The 22,006-nt window shown below is 38.8% G+C and overlaps 2 protein-coding genes across 2 annotated transcripts; one reads left to right on the top strand and one right to left on the bottom strand.

Moving 5' to 3' along the window:
- Window positions 1–386: 386 nt before the first annotated feature.
- LOC116255124 (ABC transporter B family member 6-like) lies at window positions 387–13,871 on the top strand. Its single transcript, XM_031630882.2, has 11 exons — window positions 387–1,582; window positions 4,092–4,146; window positions 4,246–4,421; window positions 4,548–4,748; window positions 6,532–6,791; window positions 6,896–7,206; window positions 7,293–7,516; window positions 7,580–7,920; window positions 10,607–11,397; window positions 11,505–11,746; window positions 12,226–13,871. Exons 1-11 carry the CDS (start codon window positions 1,214–1,216, stop codon window positions 13,453–13,455), a joined length of 4,200 nt encoding a protein of 1,399 aa, XP_031486742.1. The 5' UTR covers window positions 387–1,213; the 3' UTR covers window positions 13,456–13,871.
- A 571-nt stretch (window positions 13,872–14,442) lies between these two features.
- Window positions 14,443–20,070, bottom strand: LOC116254387 (photosynthetic NDH subunit of lumenal location 1, chloroplastic). The gene is made up of 7 exons (XM_031629767.1): window positions 20,026–20,070; window positions 19,836–19,932; window positions 18,911–18,994; window positions 18,718–18,791; window positions 18,427–18,549; window positions 15,896–15,992; window positions 14,443–14,546 (listed from the first exon to the last, which is right to left on the bottom strand). The coding sequence occupies exons 1-7, from the start codon at window positions 20,068–20,070 to the stop codon at window positions 14,443–14,445; spliced, it is 624 nt and encodes a 207-aa protein (XP_031485627.1).
- Between the last annotated feature and the right edge of the window lie 1,936 nt (window positions 20,071–22,006).

Below are 22,006 nucleotides of genomic sequence, written 5' to 3'. Positions count from 1 at the left end.
CTAATGGAAAAAGCGAAGCGAGAAAAAGGTGAAAAAGAAGAAAAAAAAAAACGTTCGTGTTTCTTAAACCACCGGACCAGTCAAATTCAAACTTCGAAGCGAAAGGAAAAGCGAGAAGACAAATGTTTGAACTTCAAGATCAAGCCCTCATTTCAATTAGCGTTCTTCTGGAAATTATTTTGCAGAGTAGGGAGTAGCCTGGGAAGAAGACAACATGTGGCTCACGTGGCGAGCTAAAGTTAAAGACTTTTTGTTACTATGAGATACGTAGTTTTGCTCCTGCGCCGCCGGATTCCTTTAGAAATTTAAATTGAGATGGTTGGGATTCACACGGGGGTCGCGCGTGTGTGTGTAGGGGTGCGCGCGTTGGGCTCATGATGGTAATGATGGCTCCAGCGTGAACGTTAATCACAAAGGACTCATTCTCGCTCAGTGGACGCCAGCGAAGACTGTTTCCGTTGGAGCTCTCACACTCTTCCCGAGTCGCCGGAGTCCCGTCGGCGGAACCAGATTTTTCCGGCGCGGCTCCCACTTTCGGGTCTTTGTCTGCTGCCTCTCCGTTGACTCGGTCGCCGGATCTCGGAGGCGTCTGGTTTGGGTTGGATTGGAGCGAAGGAGGAAGGGGGACGAACAGTGAGTCTTTGGAGAGTGAGAATCTAGACTTCTGGATTTCTCTTCGTGGTGGTCTTCCTTTTAGCCCTAGGTTTTGCGCTAGGCCTGCGGTTAGTGAGGGGTTTCTTCTTCTCGGGCTCTGCCTTTTTCCTGTTTTTTCTTTTTTGTCTGCTTTCTTTTTTGGCGCTTTTTTGGTTGGAGAGGGGCTTGTGCGTGTGCGTTTGGGGAGATTGGGAGTTAGGGTTTGGTGCTTTTTGGTGTTTGCGTCTTTGAAGGAACGTGTTTGATTTGGGTTCTTTCCGAGTTTTTGTCTCACTGGAGTTGATTATGCATAGGTTCTTTGTTTCTTCCGGGATGATTTAGTTCGCCGTTATGGCGCGGGGTTTGATGCGGGGTGGTGGTTTGGGGTTTTGTTTTTGTCTGTGAGTTGGAAAATGTATGAGAAGACTGCAAGGTGCAGATGCTCTGTCTCTTAGTGGTCATGGATTTCGTCTGAAGGACGAGTGGCTGGTGGGAGTGTGTTTTGGTTGACGGGTTTTAGGGTTTTGGCGTTTCTGTTACTCGATGTGAGAGGAAATTGTAGGGGGAAGAAGGTGGAAAGATGATGTCGAGGGGCTTGTTCGGGTGGTCGCCGCCGCATATACAGCCGCTCACCCCAGTGTCAGAGGTTTCGGAGCCGCCGGAGTCGCCTTCCCCTTACTTGGATTCGAACGCGGAAGCACTTGCGGTGGAAGATGATGCGGAGCTCGACGCGGAGGAGGAGATTGAACCCCCACCCGCTGCCGTGCCGTTCTCTAGACTGTTTGCTTGTGCAGATGGGTTTGATTGGGTGCTAATGATCGTTGGCTCGTTGGCTGCTGCAGCTCATGGAGCGGCCCTTGTCGTTTATTTGCACTTCTTTGGGAAGGTGATCAACCTTCTGCGGATTGATCATTTGCCCCCTGATCAGCTGTTCGACGAATTCAAGAAGGTGGAGATTTTTCTTCATTTCTTTTTGGTAGCGTTTTCTTTTTTGCTGATTCCAGCAAGGAATGGGTGTTTCCAAAATTTTGAATTGCTTTTTAAAGTAAAAGTTGTTGGATATTTTTCACCCCGCAAGCATGTGCTTTCCTCTTCTCATCCTTTGCATGAAATTTTGTAATCAGTGATGCATTTGGCGCTGTTTTGCGACTTTCTGTTGGTTTCATTGGCCTATTTTTAGCTGAAATTTAGAAGTTAAAATAAAGTGTGTCATCCACTTTGCTCATCTTTGACTAATCTCCTTTTTTATTAAATTTCTTGCTTCTATGTTACATATTTATGCAATCTAGAAATTCGTTTGCTAATGCTCTAAATTTAGAACATAAATAAACGAGGGACAGAATGTAAAGCTAGGATTTCTACAAGACTGCTGTTGGCGAAGATAAACTTACATTCTACAAGATGTGGACACAGTAAAATTGCAAATTGAAATGTTATCACAGTTCTAATCTGTTAGATGTAAGTCATGCCTGTGAGCTAGCATAAGGAAGCTGTTTTTGGCATGTACCTCTGTTGGGCCTTTGTCTACATTCTTGCTAATATAGGCTTCCCTGAAACTTCGTACATGGACATAATTCTTCTTTTATTCTTTAAAGGTTCAGATAACAGTTCTTAAAACATTAAAAGTGCTAGGTCTCATCTTTTGTTGGTGGTGGAACCTGAGTCGTAGACTCGTAGGGATGCTTCTTACATGCTGTCATAATAAAAAAGAAAAAAATGAATGCAAGATGATTTGACCTCAGTTTCAACCTCTTGAATGTGCTGGTTGCTGTAGGCTGCAGCATGATTTTTAAGTGTGTACTTATTGAAAAGTGAAAACAATATTGATGTCAATCCTTATGCTTGTTATATTATAGGCAAAATAAGGGTTCAAGTGTATGGGGAGCGTAACTCTCACTTTTCTTGAAAGTGACTGATTAAGCTGGGTTACTACTTATGATGTTTTTTATTGGATGAGGTTGAGAATCTTGTCTTTGTTGTTTGGCTTGTCATCTTAATTTAGGTTCAATAGTTGTTTCGAAATGACATGCTGCACAATTCTTTTCAGAAGGAAAATTGATTTTTTATTGAAATTTGGTGATGTTTCTTTCTTATCCTGCGGATGTTGACAAATATTTGCATTCTTTGTCCTTTGGCATGTAACTGTAATTATAAGGCTAACAGGTTTCGTTTTGGCTATGACATGCTGGGAGTTTTAGATGTGCTGCAACTAGTTAATGAGGATAAATAGCAAGCGTTTGACTTTTCTTTCCTCCCCTTTAGGCATTTGTTAAAGCTAGTGATAGGGATTCAAACACCATACTGATTGACATGCAAGTTATATGGGATCTAGAGTTTGATATTCAGGTTATGTGTCACTTGCAGCAGGCCTGAAGCCTCAAGGAGACTTTCTTGGGGTGCAGGGGAGGGATGCCTGGGGTTTTCCACAGGAATCTTGGAGGATTCTCTAACCATTTCAAAAAAAGAACAGATAAACAAGACCTGGTGTGGAAGCATTCTTTTCAAGAATTTGTCCAACAGGATTTTTTTTATATGTCTCTTTTGTCTGTGAGTCTATTTCTGTAAATCTTTTATAATGACTCAACTGTTCACAAGTAAATAACTGACCGCTAAGAATTTTGCTGAATTGTGCTAATGGTACAGAATCTACAGATTACAGTTAGCATCTAGTATACTTTCATTTGCAAAACAAGGGCATCACTCTGTTCTCTCATTTTTTTTTGTTCAATGGTTTAAAGATCCAAATATTCTTATTCGCTGAAAAGTGTTTTGGTCAATGGATTATAATTGTTGGTACGTACAATTGTATAGCAAGTGAGTTTCAAGCTAAATATGAGATCACTAAGCCAGCTTTTTATGATTGTTCGTTTGAAAGTTAGTTTATCATAGCTGTTTTTCTGCTGCTGATTTTAGCTTTCACATGATTGACGTGTTTTGCTTGATGAACCTTTGTTTTTGTCTAGTATGTCTCTCCTCTTCCAAATCAAATGGTTATTCTTCAGGGCTATTCACTGACTTCATGATTGACAATTTCCCCCTTTTTTGATTTTTGTCACGAATGTCATGCCAATTCTCTATTGCCATCTTAGATAGTCATTATTTTTCTATCAAGACCACCCCTGAGATTCTGTTTTTCATTACCAATTTCAGTCCTTTGAATAGTCTTTTTTTTTTTTTTTGAGAAGTATTAGCATATGCCAGTCATGTACATGTTGTGGTTTGTTGTCTACTTATAGTGGTGATTTAAATGTTTCTGATTGCCCCTGGTTTTTGTTGTTTATTGTCTACTTGTATTGGTTATTCAAATTTTCCTGAATGCCCAAGGTTTTTTGTGTTCTCCTTTTTCTTTCTTTCTCTTTGATTATTAGCATGCCACATAATCATTACCACATTTTGTACGGGCAGCATGTTTCCTGGTACCTATTCTGATAAATGATCATCATTGTTTGTTTCTCCAGCATGCTCTAAACATCGTTTACATAGCTGTTGCTGTTTTTGCTGCTGGATGGATAGGTGCGTTCAGGGCTTTTCTTTTTCCCCCCTTCCCCAGTGATGTTGCTGATCTCTTCATTCATTTGAAAATCTTACATGTTTTATCCCAACTCCTAACAGAGGTCTCCTGCTGGATTCTTACTGGTGAAAGGCAAACTGCTGTCATAAGGTCAAAGTATGTCCAAGTGTTGCTAAACCAGGACATGAGTTTTTTTGACACATATGGGAACAATGGTGACATAGTCAGTCAAGTATTGAGTGATGTCTTGCTTATCCAGTCTGCTATCAGTGAGAAAGTACGTTCTATGCCTTTAATATTTATTTTGCAATGTACTGACTTTGTGGAGATCTCCTGTTTTATTATTACATGCTTATCTCATGCCTCAGTTTGTTTTCTTTCTGATAATGATATTCTGTTACAGGTTGGTAACTATATCCACAACATGGCAACTTTTGTTGGCGGTCTTGTGATTGGCTTAGTTAACAGCTGGCAAATTGCACTTCTTACTCTAGCAACTGGCCCCCTCATTGTTGCAGCGGGAGGAATATCAAATATATTTTTGCATAGGCTTGCTGAAAATATTCAAGATGCATATGCTGAAGCTGCCAGTATTGCTGAGCAGGTTACTCATGTCTTTGCATTGATTGCACTTCTATAACTTGCCTCTTGAATCAACGCATCACTCACTTCTTTTGTGTTTTACTGCAAAATTGAGAATCCTTTTCTGGCTATGTCACATAGGTACGGGTATGGATACAACAATTTTAGAAAATCTTGGTATGGGGGTATGACACACAAAAGTGTGTATGTATATATATATAACACATTATTAAGACAAATTTTGATAGTTTCTTTCATAATTTCTACGAATAATCTCATAAAGCATAAAATAAATTAACAAAAATTAAAATGTAAGAAAAATTGAAAAAATATGATTTGGATCAGTTCCGACCTGGAATTGATCCAAACGTACCACTGCATATCCCACGTACCACTGTGACATAGTTTCCTGGTCTTCTAATTTACATTTTTTTGGTTGGTTTTTTACCACGGCTGGACATATCAGCTCAGGTGTTGCACATTGTATTTGCCATATTTTATGTGTTGACATGTACTTGTGTATAGGAATCTCTTCAAGTACTCTTTTTTAAGTGGTACATGCTCATGTCGTTTTGATAGAAAGCATTTATAGTTATAAACAGTAATGAACAGTTATTCTACAGAGGTTTCTGGGAGCTATGAAGAAAGGGACATTTCAAGTCTATCTGGGCATGCTTTCCTGGTGTGAGTGGTATTACTATTAGTGATGTGATGTTGCATTGTGGAAGTACCTCTTCCACGGTATATAGCATTTTAAACTGATGTCTCTTGTGGGGATTGTTTGAATTGAGGACTTAAACTTCTTTTATTTCTTTGAGAACCATTCTCACAATCTTTTTCTTTTGGGAATAGAAAACATTTCAAAACAGTTGTCCAAAATCCTGTCTTAGTGGATGCTTTAAATACCATAATACTAGTACCATTTTGAAGCCAACCCACGATATTGGCTAATTATTTCCAAAACAGAAATATTTTGATATATGTTTCTTAGTTGTTTGAAAAGGTCCTTTGTACTTCTGAACTTTTTTTTCCTGATATATATGTAAAAGTATTTTTTTTCAATTTATCTCTTTATATTTTTGCAAGGGAAATACTTGAAGATATACTATCTCATTACTTATTTTTTTATTCTATTTTAGTATCCTGTTTTAAGTATTTTAGTGTCTGAAATTTTCTATGGAAGCTACTCAGGAAAACCTTTCTGAAAATAATGTTATGCACATATTATCCAGTAAAAGAATGTAGAACAGTCAATTGGAAAAATCTTAGTTTACTTGTAAATGTAAATGATAATCCCAAGTGCATGAGAGTGTGGAACAAGGGCTGCTTCCTTTCCCTACACAGTCGCCTTGTTTCCTCTGGATGATTTCACATTCACATTGATATTGTAAACATGATATTTTACATGAAGTACCTTCTAAGTCTCATCTTTATTATTTATTTAAAACTTTAAGGTAAGTTCACAGCCACAGGCAAGTTAGAGAACTAGACATTACTGGAGGACTTCGAGTATTTGAAAAGATGATCTTCTCATGTATTGATGTCTTATTATCGAGTATTTGAAAAGATGATCTTCTCATGTATTGATGTCTTATTATCGAGTATGGAGGACTTTATTTGCGGCTCTACATACGTGTGACCTTTGAATAAACAGCATTGATAGGGTTGATTTGTTGTTAAACTGGTTATTGATAATTCTGTTTTAAAAATTTCTTGTAATTTGTTAATGTAGGTGGTTTCCTGTTATATTGTGATCACTGCCACAGTGCATTGATGGATTAATTTCGACATGCTAATGTGTGCAGGCAGTTGCTTACATAAGGACCTTATATGCATTCACAAATGAGACATTGGCAAAGTATTCTTATGCAACTTCACTTCAAGCAACGCTTAGATATGGAATACTAATTAGTCTTGTCCAAGGCCTTGGACTTGGTTTTACTTATGGCCTTGCCATATGCTCATGTGCATTAGAACTTTGGGTTGGTCGTTATCTTATTTCACATAAGAAAGCCAATGGAGGTGAAATAATTACTGCTCTTTTTGCCGTGATCTTGAGTGGCCTGTAAGCATAGCCTTCCTTTCCGTATTGCCTGTCCACATGGTTTTTATAAGGTCTGTGTGTCTATTTCGTGTACGTTGATCCATTCTCTTGATGATATATTTCAGTGGATTAAATCAAGCAGCAACAAACTTCTATTCGTTCGACCAGGGGAGAATTGCTGCATATAGACTTTATGAGATGATAAGTCGTTCAACTTCCAGTGTGGATCAGGAAGGATGTACTTTAGATTCAGTACAGGGGAACATTGAATTTCGTAATGTCTATTTTAGCTACCTTTCTCGGCCAGAGATCCCTATCTTAAGTGGATTTTATTTGACTGTCCCTGCAAAAAAAACAGTGGCTCTTGTTGGCAGAAATGGCTCAGGGAAGAGCAGTATCATCCCTCTAATGGAGCGCTTCTATGATCCTACTTTAGGTAGCACCATTCACCATCTTGTTATGTTAAAAGATTATAAGCCTATTTCCAGAATCCTCTGAACTTTTATTTTATGTTTGTTTTAGGGGAAGTCCTTTTAGATGGAGAAAACATCAAAAGTCTCAAATTGGAGTGGTTGCGGAGTCAGATTGGACTGGTTACCCAGGAGCCTGCCCTTTTGAGTTTAAGCATTAAGGAGAATATTGCATATGGACGGTCAACTGTTACTGATGATCAGATAGAAGAGGCTGCAAAGATTGCACATGCACATACTTTTATCAGCTCACTTCCCAGAGGCTACGATACTCAGGTAAATAAACCATTGCTAGGTTTTTACGTTGGCAAATATGTTGAATTTTTTTTTTCTACTCAGGTGGGTAGGGCTGGCTTGACGTTGACTGAAGAACAAAAGATAAAGCTGTCTGTTGCTAGGGCAGTTCTATCAAACCCATGCATTCTGCTTCTTGATGAGGTCACTGGAGGGCTTGACTTTGAGGCAGAGAGGGCAGTTCAAGAGGCTCTGGATATTCTCATGTTGGGCCGGTCAACGATCATTATAGCTCGGCGGCTTAGTCTTATCCGAAATGCTGACTATATTGCTGTTATGGAAGAGGGACAGCTTGTGGAAATGGGTACACATGATGAATTATTAGCTGCAGATGGCTTGTATGCGGAGCTTCTGAAATGTGAAGAAGCAGCCAAACTTCCTAAGAGGTCAGCTTTTCAGTTTAGTATTAGATGTCCCCTTTTTTCAGTGTTGTGGTTGTTATTTTTATTTTATGTCAGAGAAATTCCCACTGCTTTGGCCATGATTTCAAATACAGACCTCACCCGATTTTCCTTATATGGGCCTCATTTTCTGTTGGCAACTGCCAAAAAGGCCTCAAAGTTTCAAACATGTGAAATTTTGTACTTTCCGACATTCTTCTGTTAAGTTAAGAAGTTCTCTTCATTTGTTATAGAAAAGGAAGCACATTTAATTTTAGCTCGTTATAAGTTAAAGGCTGCTAGCGAAGGTAGGGCCATTGTTATTCTTATCGTACGATACACACCATATAGATTTAGAAAACCTATACGGTACACTTATGATACACGATACGCTCATGTGTCATAAGCATATCGCTTGTATCGTATGATATGGGTGCCGTAACATACGATATGGGCGATACACCCCCGTAATCCGTATCGTACCATACGGAGAAAAATGCAAAAAAGGGGCCTGACGGCCCCATTTTGCATTATGTTTTGAAGTTTAAACACTCGTCTCTCTCTTCTCTTGTTTCTAAAGACTCCAAGAGGCGTGGGAGGGAAAGATTTTGCGCATTTTCATCAGAAATCACTGAGGATTCATCGATTTGGGGGAGCCTACTAGCCAGTGAAGAAGTTTTCTCGTAGTGGGAACGGTGGGACGCTTGGAGAAAGAAGGATTTTTGGTTTTCTCTGTTTTCTCTGTTTTTTTTGTTTATTTTTTGGATGTTTTATGATTTTTTCTCTATTTTTTTTCTGATTTTTAATATTTTTAAAATTAAAAAAATTAATTTTACAATATGATACCCTGCGCTTGCGATACATTAGAATACGGCGTGTAGGTCGGCCCGACCAATACGCGTTACGCTATACCTTTTACAACATTGGGTAGGCCTTTATTAACAGATATCAGTAAAATGGGGCTTGAATTAGGAACATAAGAGATCAGAAATGTGATGTGCACATGCAGGATTATGCTGAAAAATTAGTGTCATGAATGCAAATTCCTCTTTAATTTAATTCAAGTGCGCTTGTGTGTGTGTTTATCCTGTTTATGGTTGCCTAGATTGCTAGGTGACTGAATTAGAGAGAGCCTTCACATGTGTAAATATGTAGGAAATTAAACTTGATTTGTAAATGCGTTACATAACCCATGTTGGTTGGTCCTAAAGTTGGTTATGTATTTAAACATTAAAAAACTTGCAAAAGTTAATTTTTAGTATTAAAATATCATAACAAATATTTAACGAAATTAAAAATCATTGTAAATATAAGAAAAAGCAGAAATATGTGCTACCTACTACATGCACACTTTCATTGGAAATAATTAAAACTGACCACTTGAATTACTTTCTGTACTTGAATGGGTTACAATGTAACTAAGTTTTAATTGTGTATGACTTAATTCTTGGAATCGTGAAACAATTTGATAGTCATAAAGCCTTATTTTTCTAAAAAAATGAACAGACATAAGAAACCGCTGAATGTTCTAATGTTCTTGTATGAAAGCATCTCCAAATTTTATTCCATTTTTAATTTAAATGTGTAAGAAACTAAGAATTTCTTTGATAACAAACTTAATATTTATCCTTAAGAAATTCGTATTTAAATTAAAAAGATGTCACTTTTTTAGCTTTTTAAGCTTTGTAGGTGTAGGATGAGATGCATCCTGCATCATATCATAATGTATGATATGGGGCATGTCTGAGTTATGCCTCTGCTGCATAGTTACTCCCTTGAGACTAGTTTCAGGTGTCATAATTTTTCTTCATAATTACTTTACATGATGTGTCATATGATACACCATGTTATGTACTACTCTGGGGTTAAAGCATGGAAATATGGCCGTCCTTCATGATAATCTTGCAGAGTAGCTTTGGCTCAGCAACCTGTAGGATGATTCATTTGCTGAGATAGTCGACGACTTTTTGACAATATGCATGGCTTTATTAACTTGAGTAAAGAGCAGCTGTTATAGTTTGGGTTTTAGCTCTGGCAGTTAGCATGAACTGACTTTGGCATCAATTCCTGTATGGTTGTCCAAACAATTATGTCTGAAGAATATTGTGATAACAGACAATCCTTTCCCTTATAATATTATTTAAGTACTTATTTTTCCTTTATTGTATTTCTTTTTTTATTTCAAGAAACTGTTGTGGCTGTCAATATTTTTTGGAACAAAAATGGTAATACCATAGTTATGCAAAAATTTGTACTGTATCTATATTTCTGTTACCTTTCCAACACAACTATTAAAGGTTAAAGAACAACCTTAAGAATCCAGGAAGTTGCAGAGAATGACTGCACGTTATGTGGTCTGTCTCAAAGAGAAAAAAAAGGGAAAAGCTGGAAGACTAGATTCGCAATTTAGCATCTGCATCGCCACTCTCCATGTTACTGCATCTCTAAGCCTGGATCCTCTTTAGAGTCAAATGAAATTGTATTGTATTATCCTAGTCTATATCATGGACATAGACTTTTCATTGTTGACAATTTTCTTCCATAGCATAAATGAACATCTGCATCACCACTCTCCTTGTTACTGTGTCTCTCTAAGCCTGGATCCTCGTTAGAGTCAAATGACATTGTATTGTATTATCCTAATCTATATCGTTGATGTAAGTGTTATGTTGTTGCTCTTTCTCCATGGCAGAATTCCAATAAAAACTTATAAAGAAGCTGCTGCTTTCCAAATAGAAAAGGACTCCTCAGCAAGTCATAGTTGCCAAGAACCTTCGTCTCCTAAGATGATGAGATCAGTTTCTCTTCAAAGAGCACACAGTGTCCATGGCTCGCGTCAACTGGACACTAGTTATAACTCACAGGAATCACCGAAGGCGCATAGTCCACCATCTGAAAAGATGCTTGAAAATGGGATGCCTTCAGATGCACCAGAGAAAGTACCTTCAATAAAGAGGCAGGATAGCTTTGAGATGTTATTGCCTGAATTACCAAAAATTGATGTACATCCAGCACAACAGCAAACTTCAACTAATTCTGATCCAGAATCGCCCATTTCACCACTTTTGACATCTGATCCTAAGAATGAGCGCTCACACTCAAAGACTTTTAGTCGTCCTCTTTATCAATTTGACGAGTTCCCATTGAAAGATAGGGGTAACAGAGATTCTCAGCATCAGAAACCACCTTCTTTCTGGAGGCTAGCAAAGCTTAGTTCTGCAGAGTGGCTCTATGCACTCCTTGGAAGTATTGGAGCTGCCATATTTGGCTCATTTAATCCACTTCTTGCGTATATTATTGCACAGATAGTGTCAGCTTATTACAAAGCGTCTGGACATCATTTTCATTTTGAAGTAAATAAGTGGTGCTTGATTATAGCTTGTATGGGTATTGTTACTGTGGTTGCAAACTTTTTGCAGCATTTCTACTTTGGAATAATGGGAGAAAAAATGACAGAACGGGTTAGAAGGATGATGTTCTCAGGTACCTTGATAGAAACATGTCCTCCATTAGTTATGACTTGAATACTTAAGACATGATGTTGAAATTTTTGTAGTGCACTTTTAATTTGTCTGTCTTGGCTACTTCAGCTATGTTGCGGAACGAGGTGGGTTGGTTTGATGAAGAAGACAACAGTGCAGATACCTTGTCAATGCGCTTAGCAAATGATGCTACTTTTGTTCGTGCAGCCTTCAGCAACCGTCTTTCTATATTTATCCAAGACACTTCAGCTGTTATTGTTGCACTTCTTATTGGGCTGTTGCTACAGTGGCGAGTGGCACTTGTCGCACTTGCAACTTTACCAGTACTTATTCTTTCTGCTATTGCACAGGTTCGTATGTGTTTCTTTTCTTAATGGTTCGACCACGTCTGGGAATCTGTTCCAACTCTCAACGAATTCCTAGGATTTTTCTACTTCTAGGGGGATTGTTGCGAGCAGAACATTGTTCAAGTTTGATATATGGAAGTGGTTTCTTTATTTTCTTTTTGTCGTACATTTTCTGCTGTTCAATATAAAGTTTGATATAGAAGTCATCCCTGACTGTGCAGTGATATGCTCCACTGGACAGCCTTTAGATGTTTCTTCACATCCTATTGATGGATGCCTCTCAATTTGCTGTAATTTCTGTTAGAAAGGTGTCAGAGGGAGGGATAAAGCATGCTTTTTATTTAATGGCGTGGATTAAGCAAAAGCTTCATGTGTTTTTTGTCATTTTTTTTCTTTTGGCGTCTTCTGTTTTAGAATTTTCGTGCACTGGGTGTTCATTCCTTGTGTGCAAAAACTTAAAGTTTTGTAATGTGGAACTGCAGAAAATGTGGCTTGCTGGATTTTCTAGAGGCATTCAGGAGATGCACAGGAAGGCATCCTTGGTCCTTGAGGATGCCGTCAGAAATATTTACACTGTAGTTGCATTCTGTGCTGGCAATAAAGTGACGGAGTTGTACAGGGTCCAGCTTGGGCAAATATTTACTCAGAGTTTTTTTCATGGGATGGCAATTGGTTTTGGATTTGGGTTGTCACAGTTCTTGCTATTTGCTTGTAATGCACTGCTCCTATGGTATGCAGCTGTCTCTGTCAAGCATCATCACGTTGGCCTGGTGACAGCTCTGAAGGAATACATGGTGTTTTCTTTTGCCACTTTTGCTCTTGTGGAGCCGTTTGGTCTTGCACCATACATACTGAAGCGGCGGAAATCATTGACTTCAGTATTTGAAATTATTGACCGTTTACCAAAGATTGATTCAGACGATACTAGTGGCCTGAAACCACCGAATGTATATGGAAGCCTTGAACTGAAGAACGTGGATTTTTGTTATCCAACTCGCCCAGATGTGTTGGTACTCAGCAATTTCAGTCTCAAGGTTAACTGTGGACAAACTGTGGCTATAGTAGGAGTATCTGGTTCGGGGAAGAGCACAATTATCTCACTTATAGAGAGATTCTATGACCCTGTTGCTGGGCAGGCTTTGTTGGACGGCAGAGATCTGAAGCTGTTCAACTTAAGATGGTTAAGGAGCCATCTGGGCCTCATCCAGCAGGAGCCGATTATCTTTTCGACCACAATACGAGAGAACATCATATATGCAAGGCATAATGCAACAGAGGCAGAGATGAAAGAGGCGGCACGGATAGCCAATGCCCACCATTTCATTAGCAGCTTGCCACATGGTTATGACACCCATGTGGGCATGAGGGGTGTGGATTTGACTCCTGGGCAGAAGCAGAGGATTGCAATTGCAAGGGTAGTTCTCAAAAATGCTCCCATCTTGTTACTGGATGAGGCAAGCTCTGCAATCGAATCTGAGTCAAGTAGAGTGGTGCAGGAAGCTTTAGATACACTGGTCATGGGGAACAAGACAACCATACTAATTGCTCATAGGGCAGCGATGATGAGACACGTGGACAATATTGTGGTTCTTAATGGTGGCCGCATTGTAGAACAAGGGACGCATGATGCACTGGTGGCAATGAATGGGTTGTACGTGCAGTTAATGCAGCCACACTTTGGAAAAGGTCTACGCCAACGACGCTTACTGTAAGCTAAGCTATATGACCCGAAGCACGATTGCCATCTGATTTAATTTGAATCCCATCACTTGTGCTTCCTAGTTCCTAGCATGGCAGGTCAGGGCCCGTAATCACGAACTTGCTATGGAGGCACGTGACTCAAGGGACCTGATTGATTTGTAACATTATTGAATTTGAGTTCAGGAGTAGCTGTTGTTGTAGGCTAGAAGCAGGTTTTTGTACGTTATGATACGAGTGGTGGTGGGTTGTGAGAGCTTGACGGTGTGTGAAGGCATTCTTTCTGAGGAAACCAGCATTCTCTGTACAAAGGATGAATGCACTTTCCTCGTAATGTATTTGTTATAAATCAAAAGAGAGTGGGATAATCAAATTCTTTATCTGTAGCTTGTGAAATGAAATTTGTATTCCATCTGAGCTTTGTATTTTATATGCCCCTCAAAGCATGGTTGACCAGAGAATCACGGGAACTGTGTTCTTAATTTGAGTTGCTGTAATTACTATTGGGTAATCTTGCTGATAATTCATTAGATCTTTGTTTTTCTTAATTTTCATTCTCCAGTCAGTTCTCATGGCATCTTTTCTTGCCTCAAACGAAGCCCTTGGACAGGCGGGGCGATGCAATTTTCTAGGTGTTAAATTCCACAATCTTTTGGAAATTTTTACTTAAATCCACCTGTGTGGGGGAGAGAGAGAGGATAAGACCCATCGACATTGCTTCCAGCTGTAATTGTCAACCCAATTAACACTTCTCAATGCCATTAGGATAATGCCCTCCAAGAATCGAATCGAGAGGATGTGTATCCGTCATTTGGCGAGAGAGTTTGGAGAGAGAGAGAAAAAGAGAGAGGTGTTAGAAGCAGAAAAAACCGCTACTTTGCGGTTGCATTTATCCAGGTAGGTGTGAAGCCACAAGATATACAGCAAGACAATGATCTGATTGCAGACGCCAACCCAGCTCTTTGTCCACTACATAACACGTAATCAGGAGTTGAATGGTCTCAGACGTCAAATATCTTGAAAGAGTCGGCGACTACTCTAAGCCTGTCCTTCAGCTTTCTCCACCGTCTTTCATTTGCTCCGACAATAAGTGTGTAGCATTTTCCTGGTAGGGTAGAGAACATGCAACAAGCGCCAAAAGAGTAATTCTCATTAGATGTAGTTAAGCATACAGAGCTGTGCTTGAGCACGATGCCGATAAACCGCAAAGATAATAACAAAAATTTTCACATCCATTTCACCAATTTCGTCTAATTGTTATATAAATCCTCCTGATGACATGATACGGTGAAAGTTAGTGATATTTCCAGATATTCAATAGAATTTTTTCTTTCAATAATGTAAAGGTTTAATTATGGTTTAGAAAATTCTTATAATGATATAGAGAACAATTTAAGAAAAGCCATCTATTTGGGCTAGAGATTCTGGAATTAATGGCCGATATTGCATATATGTTTTGGATCAATCATATCCAATGTTCTCTGCTCTGCCCACCAAGATTAAACACCAGCGTTCAAATCAAGCTTCTCAGTTTCTCGTTAATAAATAACAATAGACAGTTTGTCTCCTTTAATGTTCTACTTGGTTCATGTGAATTGTGAGAAAATCGTATGCAAAGATAATTAAGGGATGATTGACAAAGAGTTATTTGTAACAAAAGTTGACAATGTAGCTCGTTTTCTTACATGGGATGGACTACTAACCAGCAATTGCACAGAAAGATCATATTCTTTGAGCAAGTGAAATGCTTGATTTTGTCCATAGACCAAAACAAACATACCTCAAAACTATGGCCTGTGTGTGTCCACATTCTAGGTAGGCAGTAGATTTGCCTTGCAAAGTACATCATGGAGGGAAAAAAAAGGAAAGAATTCATGCAACATCTAAGGAGTTTGTCCATGCCTATATAATCAATAAGATAATTTACTTCAGATATGAGAAACGCTAAGAGTTTGGATTTACAAATTCTTAGAAAGCTAAAGATTGAAAACAAAAGCACAATTTTAGCATCTTCAGGAAGGCCAATACTAGTGTTCAGCAAGGAAAAGCAGGTTTGGTGGGGATGCAAGCAAATTCATTTTGAGGACAAGATGCGTATGCCAAGGACAAGAATAAATGCAGATAAACTGAGGATGTGTGTGAAGGTAAAAATGCAGAAGTTAGGTTGGCCTACAGAAGAGACGAGAGAGAGAGAGAGAGAGCAATCACATCGTACTCTGGTCATTTATTCACAAGTCAGAAAGAAGCTATCCAGTTTGGTGCTTTAATTTTGATGGCTGATCCTATAGGATATCGCACCATCCGATGTTATCTTGTATATCAATAAAGTGGAAGTGCCTATAAACATCACCAACACATGGGATAATCTTTCTGCTTTGTTTTGGAAGTTAATAAGCTTGTATAAAAGGCTAACCATTGGAAAGGATGAGTGGCAAGCATCAAGTGTACGCATACCGTTGCCAATAGCGATGGTTGCAAAAGAAGCACGAGAAAACCCTGAAGATGCAATTTCATACTCAAATGTCCAGTAATTCTTCCCATCGATTGACCGCTGCAAAGAATAACCAGAAAATTCACAAAAGATCAGTAAAGGATTTGTTGAAGAAATGAATACAGAAGCTCATTCAGGCGATTGTGAATGATGCGATCGTACCTCACCTTACCTGAAATAAGTAGCAAATATCCAAATACTACAAACGGATGCTTGATTTTGTTTTCAATATTTTGAACAAGGTGAAGATGACGAATATAAAATTTTCTGTGCTGAAGGACAAGAAAATTATTAAGTCAGATGTACTTGACAGCTTGCCCTCTCACAGGGAGCCACTGTGAAAGGCCTCAGGCCCTCAATCACTGCTATCTACATTTGCTTCTTTCTGGTTTTGGCTCAACCAAAATCCTCTTCTAAAAGCAACTATGGGTTATGTAATGTGATTACCGAAATTGTTATATGGACTGCTAAATCTTTAGTCCACATGCACTGGGTATCACGCTTAGTATTCCTTGTTAGGTTGCAAGGGAGGCAACTAATGTCGGAGCAGCTCTAGTTAGCACTAAAAAATGAAATGGATCCACACATGCGGACAAATGGTATTTTCCTGTCTTCTTGGACCGTCTTGCAGAATTCATTCCTCTTTTTCTTTCCAATAAACATTATTAATAAACCATGTTCCTCATTTTCCCCATCCTATTTGAGGCCAGCCAGCCAGGAATGACATATCAAAACAACACCAAGGGCACATAGTACCAAATTTACAGAATGCATAAGTGACAAGCTAAGGCCGCAAGATTTTTCCCTCATGGCAATTTCAAAGGTATGCAAATAATCAACGAACTGCAGCAGGGTAAGCTGATACAGACCCATATTCTACATAATTTTTTAAAAATAAAAGTATGATTCTCAGATACCAAGTTGAATAGAGATGGCAACAAGAGACAGCATTGCCCTAGTTCCCTTTGCATGAAAAAAATTCAGCTTGACGGATTTTCAAGTGAAGGGACATCATATGTTCTATGATTACATGTTAATGCAGTCCACAAATGACCTTTAAAGCCAAATAAGTGCATGCAAAATCATAAAAACAGCCATTTGTGAACGCCAAATGCCTCTTTGACTTTCAGCATGAAAATAACTGCCTCGCTACTGTGGCAACTGGCAAGCAGAATTTTCTTGTGTTCATCTTACTTTAAGGCATATTATTCACGCAGCAAAAGTACAGTTGCAGATTATGCTCCTCGATCTGACAGCTAGGACCTTATAAAAAATCCTTTATACTCCTGGGGAGGAGATTGGCCTGAAATGGATAATGTCCTCAACTTTCTGACCTTTAGTATGATAAGGAAAAAAGAGTGGTTAATAGCAACTAACTGCAGTTTTAATAAAATCCATCAAAGTACTTCTGCAGGTCACTGATGCAAAGCGGCAATTTTCAGAAACTCCATTAGGGAGCAAGTGGGGGTTTTATCCATTTCCCATGGTTAAAATGGCATCTTTAATGCCCTCCAAAAAGAATGTCTCCGGAAGCTTTATCCACCTGCTGATCTGGTATGTTGTAAATGTTGAACTCTTCCAAGCAATACTTGACCATTTCTGTCAAGTTACCTATAGAATGCCTTTGAAAAATAGTGGTTACAGGCAAAATGTTTTACAAAGATCCATTGGCAGATGCCATCAAGCAGAGAAAATGTGATCAGCTATCACTTGCCAACCTTTTAATAAGAATATGAGCTATTTGCTGCTCATAGACTGATCCTAGCCCTTCACATAGAGTGCTTAAAGGTGCACCAGTGTTCTATACTTACTCTGTCATTTTCCTCTACCAAACGCACCCATGAGGATTGAGACTGACACACCATGGTGATCAAAGTGCAACTCAGACCAACAAACTAGCCGCCCTCGAGGGGCAAGACTTCAGTTTTAGTATGTGCAACAATAAATGGCATGGTAAGCAATTTGACATGGGGCAGACTTGTTACACACAAACAGCATGGCAATTGGCATTTGATGGCCCTAAGCCACGCTGCATAGGAAAAATACAAAGAAAATAGATGTCATACGGATGCATGCTGAAATTTGGAAGAAAACGAGCTTCATTTACACTGAATTCATGTGAAAAATAGCTTCAACCAGATTCAATGCTGACCGCATAAAAATGACAACAGGATGCAATTTAGACAAAATTGATGCGTCAATTTGAGGCACAGGATTCTGCAATAAAACTGATAGCAAGCTGCAAAGCGGTAAATGTAAGAAGAATTCTAACCTCCTGCATGTCAAATATTTGTGTTTTTTGGTTTGGTGCAGCGTATATATTCCTCACCAAATTGGTAATAACCTGACAATAAAATATCCTACGATCAGAGAACGTACAAAGATGGAAATGAGAATCTAAGCCATACTTTTGTGGCTGTGGACTCATGCTCAAAATCTTAGTGACTAAAATGTGAAGCTTGTTTCAAAATTTAGCTACTGTCATACTGCAAACCTCTTCCATGGGTCCCAAGTCACGCACATCAGTTTTATCAGTTGGTTTGAAGCTAACTCTAACATTTTGCAATGGCAGCGTGCGGTCTTTAAATGCTGAATCATGCCCTCTAAAATCAAATTCCTGAACACAGAAAGAAAAAATATATACATCTACAAAGAAAATATATGAAAGGTAAAAGATGCAGCTTTGAGCACTATTGTACTCAACCAGGAGCGAATTCATAATCTAGAACCTGTAACAAAATCAAGCTTTGAAAGGAAAAGTGTGTAAAATCCTTAGGCAACATACCCTCCACTCAGAGGGGTAGTAATACGAGTATCCATCAGAAAAATCAACAAAAGCTTGGTAGTTCTCTGGCACCTCTGTAAAAGTTAAAATACACCTCTTAAAGACCAACATTATAACAAGATGGTAGTAATAAAAGGAGATGGCTTCTAGCACTGCCAACGTAAAAGGAAAATAATGAGAATAAATATCCCACCATCTGCGAAGGCAAAAGTTCCAGACGAAGTGCCAGTGAACAACAGCCCCACACCACCAAGCAACGCTCTTCTCCTTATAGTGGCTGGCACCCATATCATGCAAATTTAGCATGAAACACAGACATTTGAGTTAGAAATTTGAGCCGTCAGTTGGAATAGAGACACACCTTTAATCCAAACAAATATTTCTCACTAAAAGACGTAAATACCGCTAAACGGCAAATTTACATAGATGATCGCACCCCGAATATTCTGTCCATTTCTGAACAAAATTAGTTAAAATTTCTAGCTGCATAAGCACGAAGAAGAAAAAAGGAAAGATTCACCAAGAAAATGCCGGAAGTTCTATGCATGCGGAAGGTGCAAATATGATGCTTAGAACTCCAAATGGCCATACCTGCCAATCACCTCGAATTCCAATAACCCCAATTCATCAAATTTCTCAATAATATCACTTCAAGAATGAGAAAGTTAAGAATACTCTACAAATCGAACACAAAATCTTCATTCACAGTGCCAAAAGAGCTGCAAAACTTGGGAAAGTATCCAAAATTTCCTAATTAATCATACATATGGAAAACTTTGGCATCCTTCTCTTCAAGATAACTAATGAACATTCCTTCATAATCTTCTGCCTAACGGAATGTACTATCAAACAACGAAAACTCATTCAGCAAACTTCGCTACTTCATTATGCACAAGCCATCCCTCCAAAAAATCTGATCCCCTTACCCGACCACTACAACAACCGCTTCATCGATTTCCCTGATCCGGAAAATGAAAAGGAACAACGCCACAACAAACTCTTCACATATCGCTCAATGCAGCATGCTTTGCCGACAACGATTACCGAAAATTCCACAGCTGCGCAAATTAAATCCGACGAAACCAGCAAAGATCACCGAAGTGCTACACCAACAGTACCTTTTTGGATAGATTGCGGTTCCTCGGAGGAGCCGTTGATTTTCAAGCCACTACTTATCGCCGACGCACGAAAACAGCTCTCTTTCGGAGCAAAACTCTGAGGGGAAAAGGAAAACGTAAGAAAAAACTGCATAAAAAAAAAAAATCTGAAAATTTCCGGAGGGGGTCCCGAGGAGAGAGTGAACGCTACCGGGCGAGGGAGAGGACGAACTCCAATCCCTGAGATTGCCGCCATTTTTGCCTCCCCCTTTGGTTGCAGATATTTAAAAGTGTAGACCTTTATTTTCCCGATATTTTTCGCTGCTTTTGTACTCTGTACATTGGCAGCCTCTTCCTCCTTTTTTGGATTTAAAAGCGTTCGGTTTGTGGTGGGAAGGCTTTCGGGTGACGATAAGGGAAGGATGCTTCGAGCGTTTTCAGCCGTTGATTTTGCAAAACCGACGGTGGATTTGACACTTTGATCTGGGGTAGAACAGTTCGCTAATGGATCGGGTTACCCGTGTTACCAAACTAGATCTGGTTTGTTGTGGGTGGATTTGGATCAGGATCCAAATCCTCTGTCTCAGCTGACTCGGGTCTTCCTCTTCACTACCGGCCATACAGAGGCCGGAGGCTGTGCATTGCCTGATCGGGGCCTGGTCTTGGAATCCAAACCCGAACCGAAACAGCCGGATCTTGGCTCAATATTGCCACCATTATACCTCACTTGACTTTATTTAAGTTGTAATTGCTTTAGTAATTCATTAGTAACTTGATTTCTTCGTCCTATTATAATGGCTAATCATAAAATTTATGAAGTTTAGTTGATGGTCTGATCTGAAATCTATAGCTTAGCAATGAGATATCACAATTATGGGTTTGTTTCGATGGCATTTTGCCTCCAAAACATTGATTAAGGCATGTTTAGATGCCCTTATCAGTAGGGCGGGACACAAGTAGAGCGGAGCTTGAGCTTGGCTCCGCTAAGAAAACTCGAGTTGAGCTCGATAGAACAGGCTCGCTCAACTGGACGATACAATGTCAAGATCGAACTCGACTCGTTTATGTTAAGCATGTCTTGTTTCTTTTACTTGTTTAACTCGATTAACTCATTTAGTTGATACTCTTTTAACTATTTTTTATTATGTAGTCAAGCCAAGTCAAGTTCTTACAACTCAAACTCTACTCGTTTAACATTTTGAACCTACAATTGAACTCAAACTTAACTCGTTTATAAACGAGTCAAGTTTGAGTCAAGCTCGAACTAGGTCTATTCCTCGTGCAGCTCTACCTCTCGGCCTTTCGGTTTCGGCTAATATCAAGTGTATAAATCATTCATGAATATAGTAGGGAGTATTCTATGAAGCTGATAAAGTCAAAACTAAGAAATGAAACCAACTGACCGCAATTAGTTAATCAATGATCATAAGATAATAGAGTAGACAAAAATGAATCTGTCTCCCTTTCTTCAATGGTTTCCAAGGCTTAAAATCGATATGGTGCAGGAAGTCCTTGTATTTCTCACTGTACATTTCATTTGTTTATGTAAAGGTAACCATATTATCAATAATAATTGTCCATGCCCTCAGCATTCAGCTCAAAATCACGATCTGCGGTTACTAATCGCAGATCAGAAATCTCGGCAAGAAAACATGGATATGAAATGAACATTATTATACATAATGTAGATCCATTATATTTGTTATTCCTAATTGACAAAACTTGTGATATTTGTAAATTATAAATGGTGCATTCCGTTGTTAAAAGTCGTGTATCCAACGACATAGGTAGAGACTAGTTTCATTTTTTACATATGTACATCACGTGCATTCATGAATGCACATGACCAATTATCTGGTCCAGCAAGTGACATATTATTAATCATTATTGATATCTAATTAGATGAATAGATGATGTTTTATGTGTCAAACTATAAATTATAAAGCCTAATAACATAGTTGATCGGACTAAGGATACAAAAAAAAAAAAAAAAACTAAATGCCTTCAAATTGTTTCCCATAAACACTATGTTTTTATGTATAAAACGATATAATATGGTTGACACTATTATTTTTACTAACATCAATGCAGCCTATTACGACTCTTGAGGTAGGGGAAATAAGAGGCCTTTTAAAATCTTGTATGGGGTAAGAGTAAAAAAGAAAAACGAACATTTGATTTCTAAATTATTA

Source organism: Nymphaea colorata, chromosome 5 (assembly GCF_008831285.2).
Source record: "Nymphaea colorata isolate Beijing-Zhang1983 chromosome 5, ASM883128v2, whole genome shotgun sequence".
Lineage (NCBI taxonomy): Eukaryota > Viridiplantae > Streptophyta > Magnoliopsida > Nymphaeales > Nymphaeaceae > Nymphaea > Nymphaea colorata.
Note: the sequence above shows the minus strand (reverse complement) of the source record. Positions and strands in the feature narration are given on the sequence as shown.

Bases quoted from the DNA above. Each gene is read 5' to 3' on its own strand.
- LOC116255124 (XM_031630882.2), top strand. From the start codon at position 1,214: ATGATGTCGAGGGGCTTGTTCGGGTGGTCGCCGCCGCATATACAGCCG. The intron at 4,422-4,547 runs GTACGTTCTATG...ATTCTGTTACAG, and splicing joins AGTCTGCTATCAGTGAGAAA to GTTGGTAACTATATCCACAA. The intron at 6,792-6,895 runs GTAAGCATAGCC...GATATATTTCAG, and splicing joins GCCGTGATCTTGAGTGGCCT to TGGATTAAATCAAGCAGCAA.
- LOC116254387 (XM_031629767.1), bottom strand. From the start codon at position 20,070: ATGGCGGCAATCTCAGGGATTGGAGTTCGTCCTCTCCCTCGCCCG. The intron at 18,995-19,835 runs GTACTGTTGGTG...TATGGGTGCCAG, and splicing joins ACCGCAATCTATCCAAAAAG to CCACTATAAGGAGAAGAGCG. The intron at 18,792-18,910 runs GTGGGATATTTA...TAACTTTTACAG, and splicing joins AACTTTTGCCTTCGCAGATG to AGGTGCCAGAGAACTACCAA.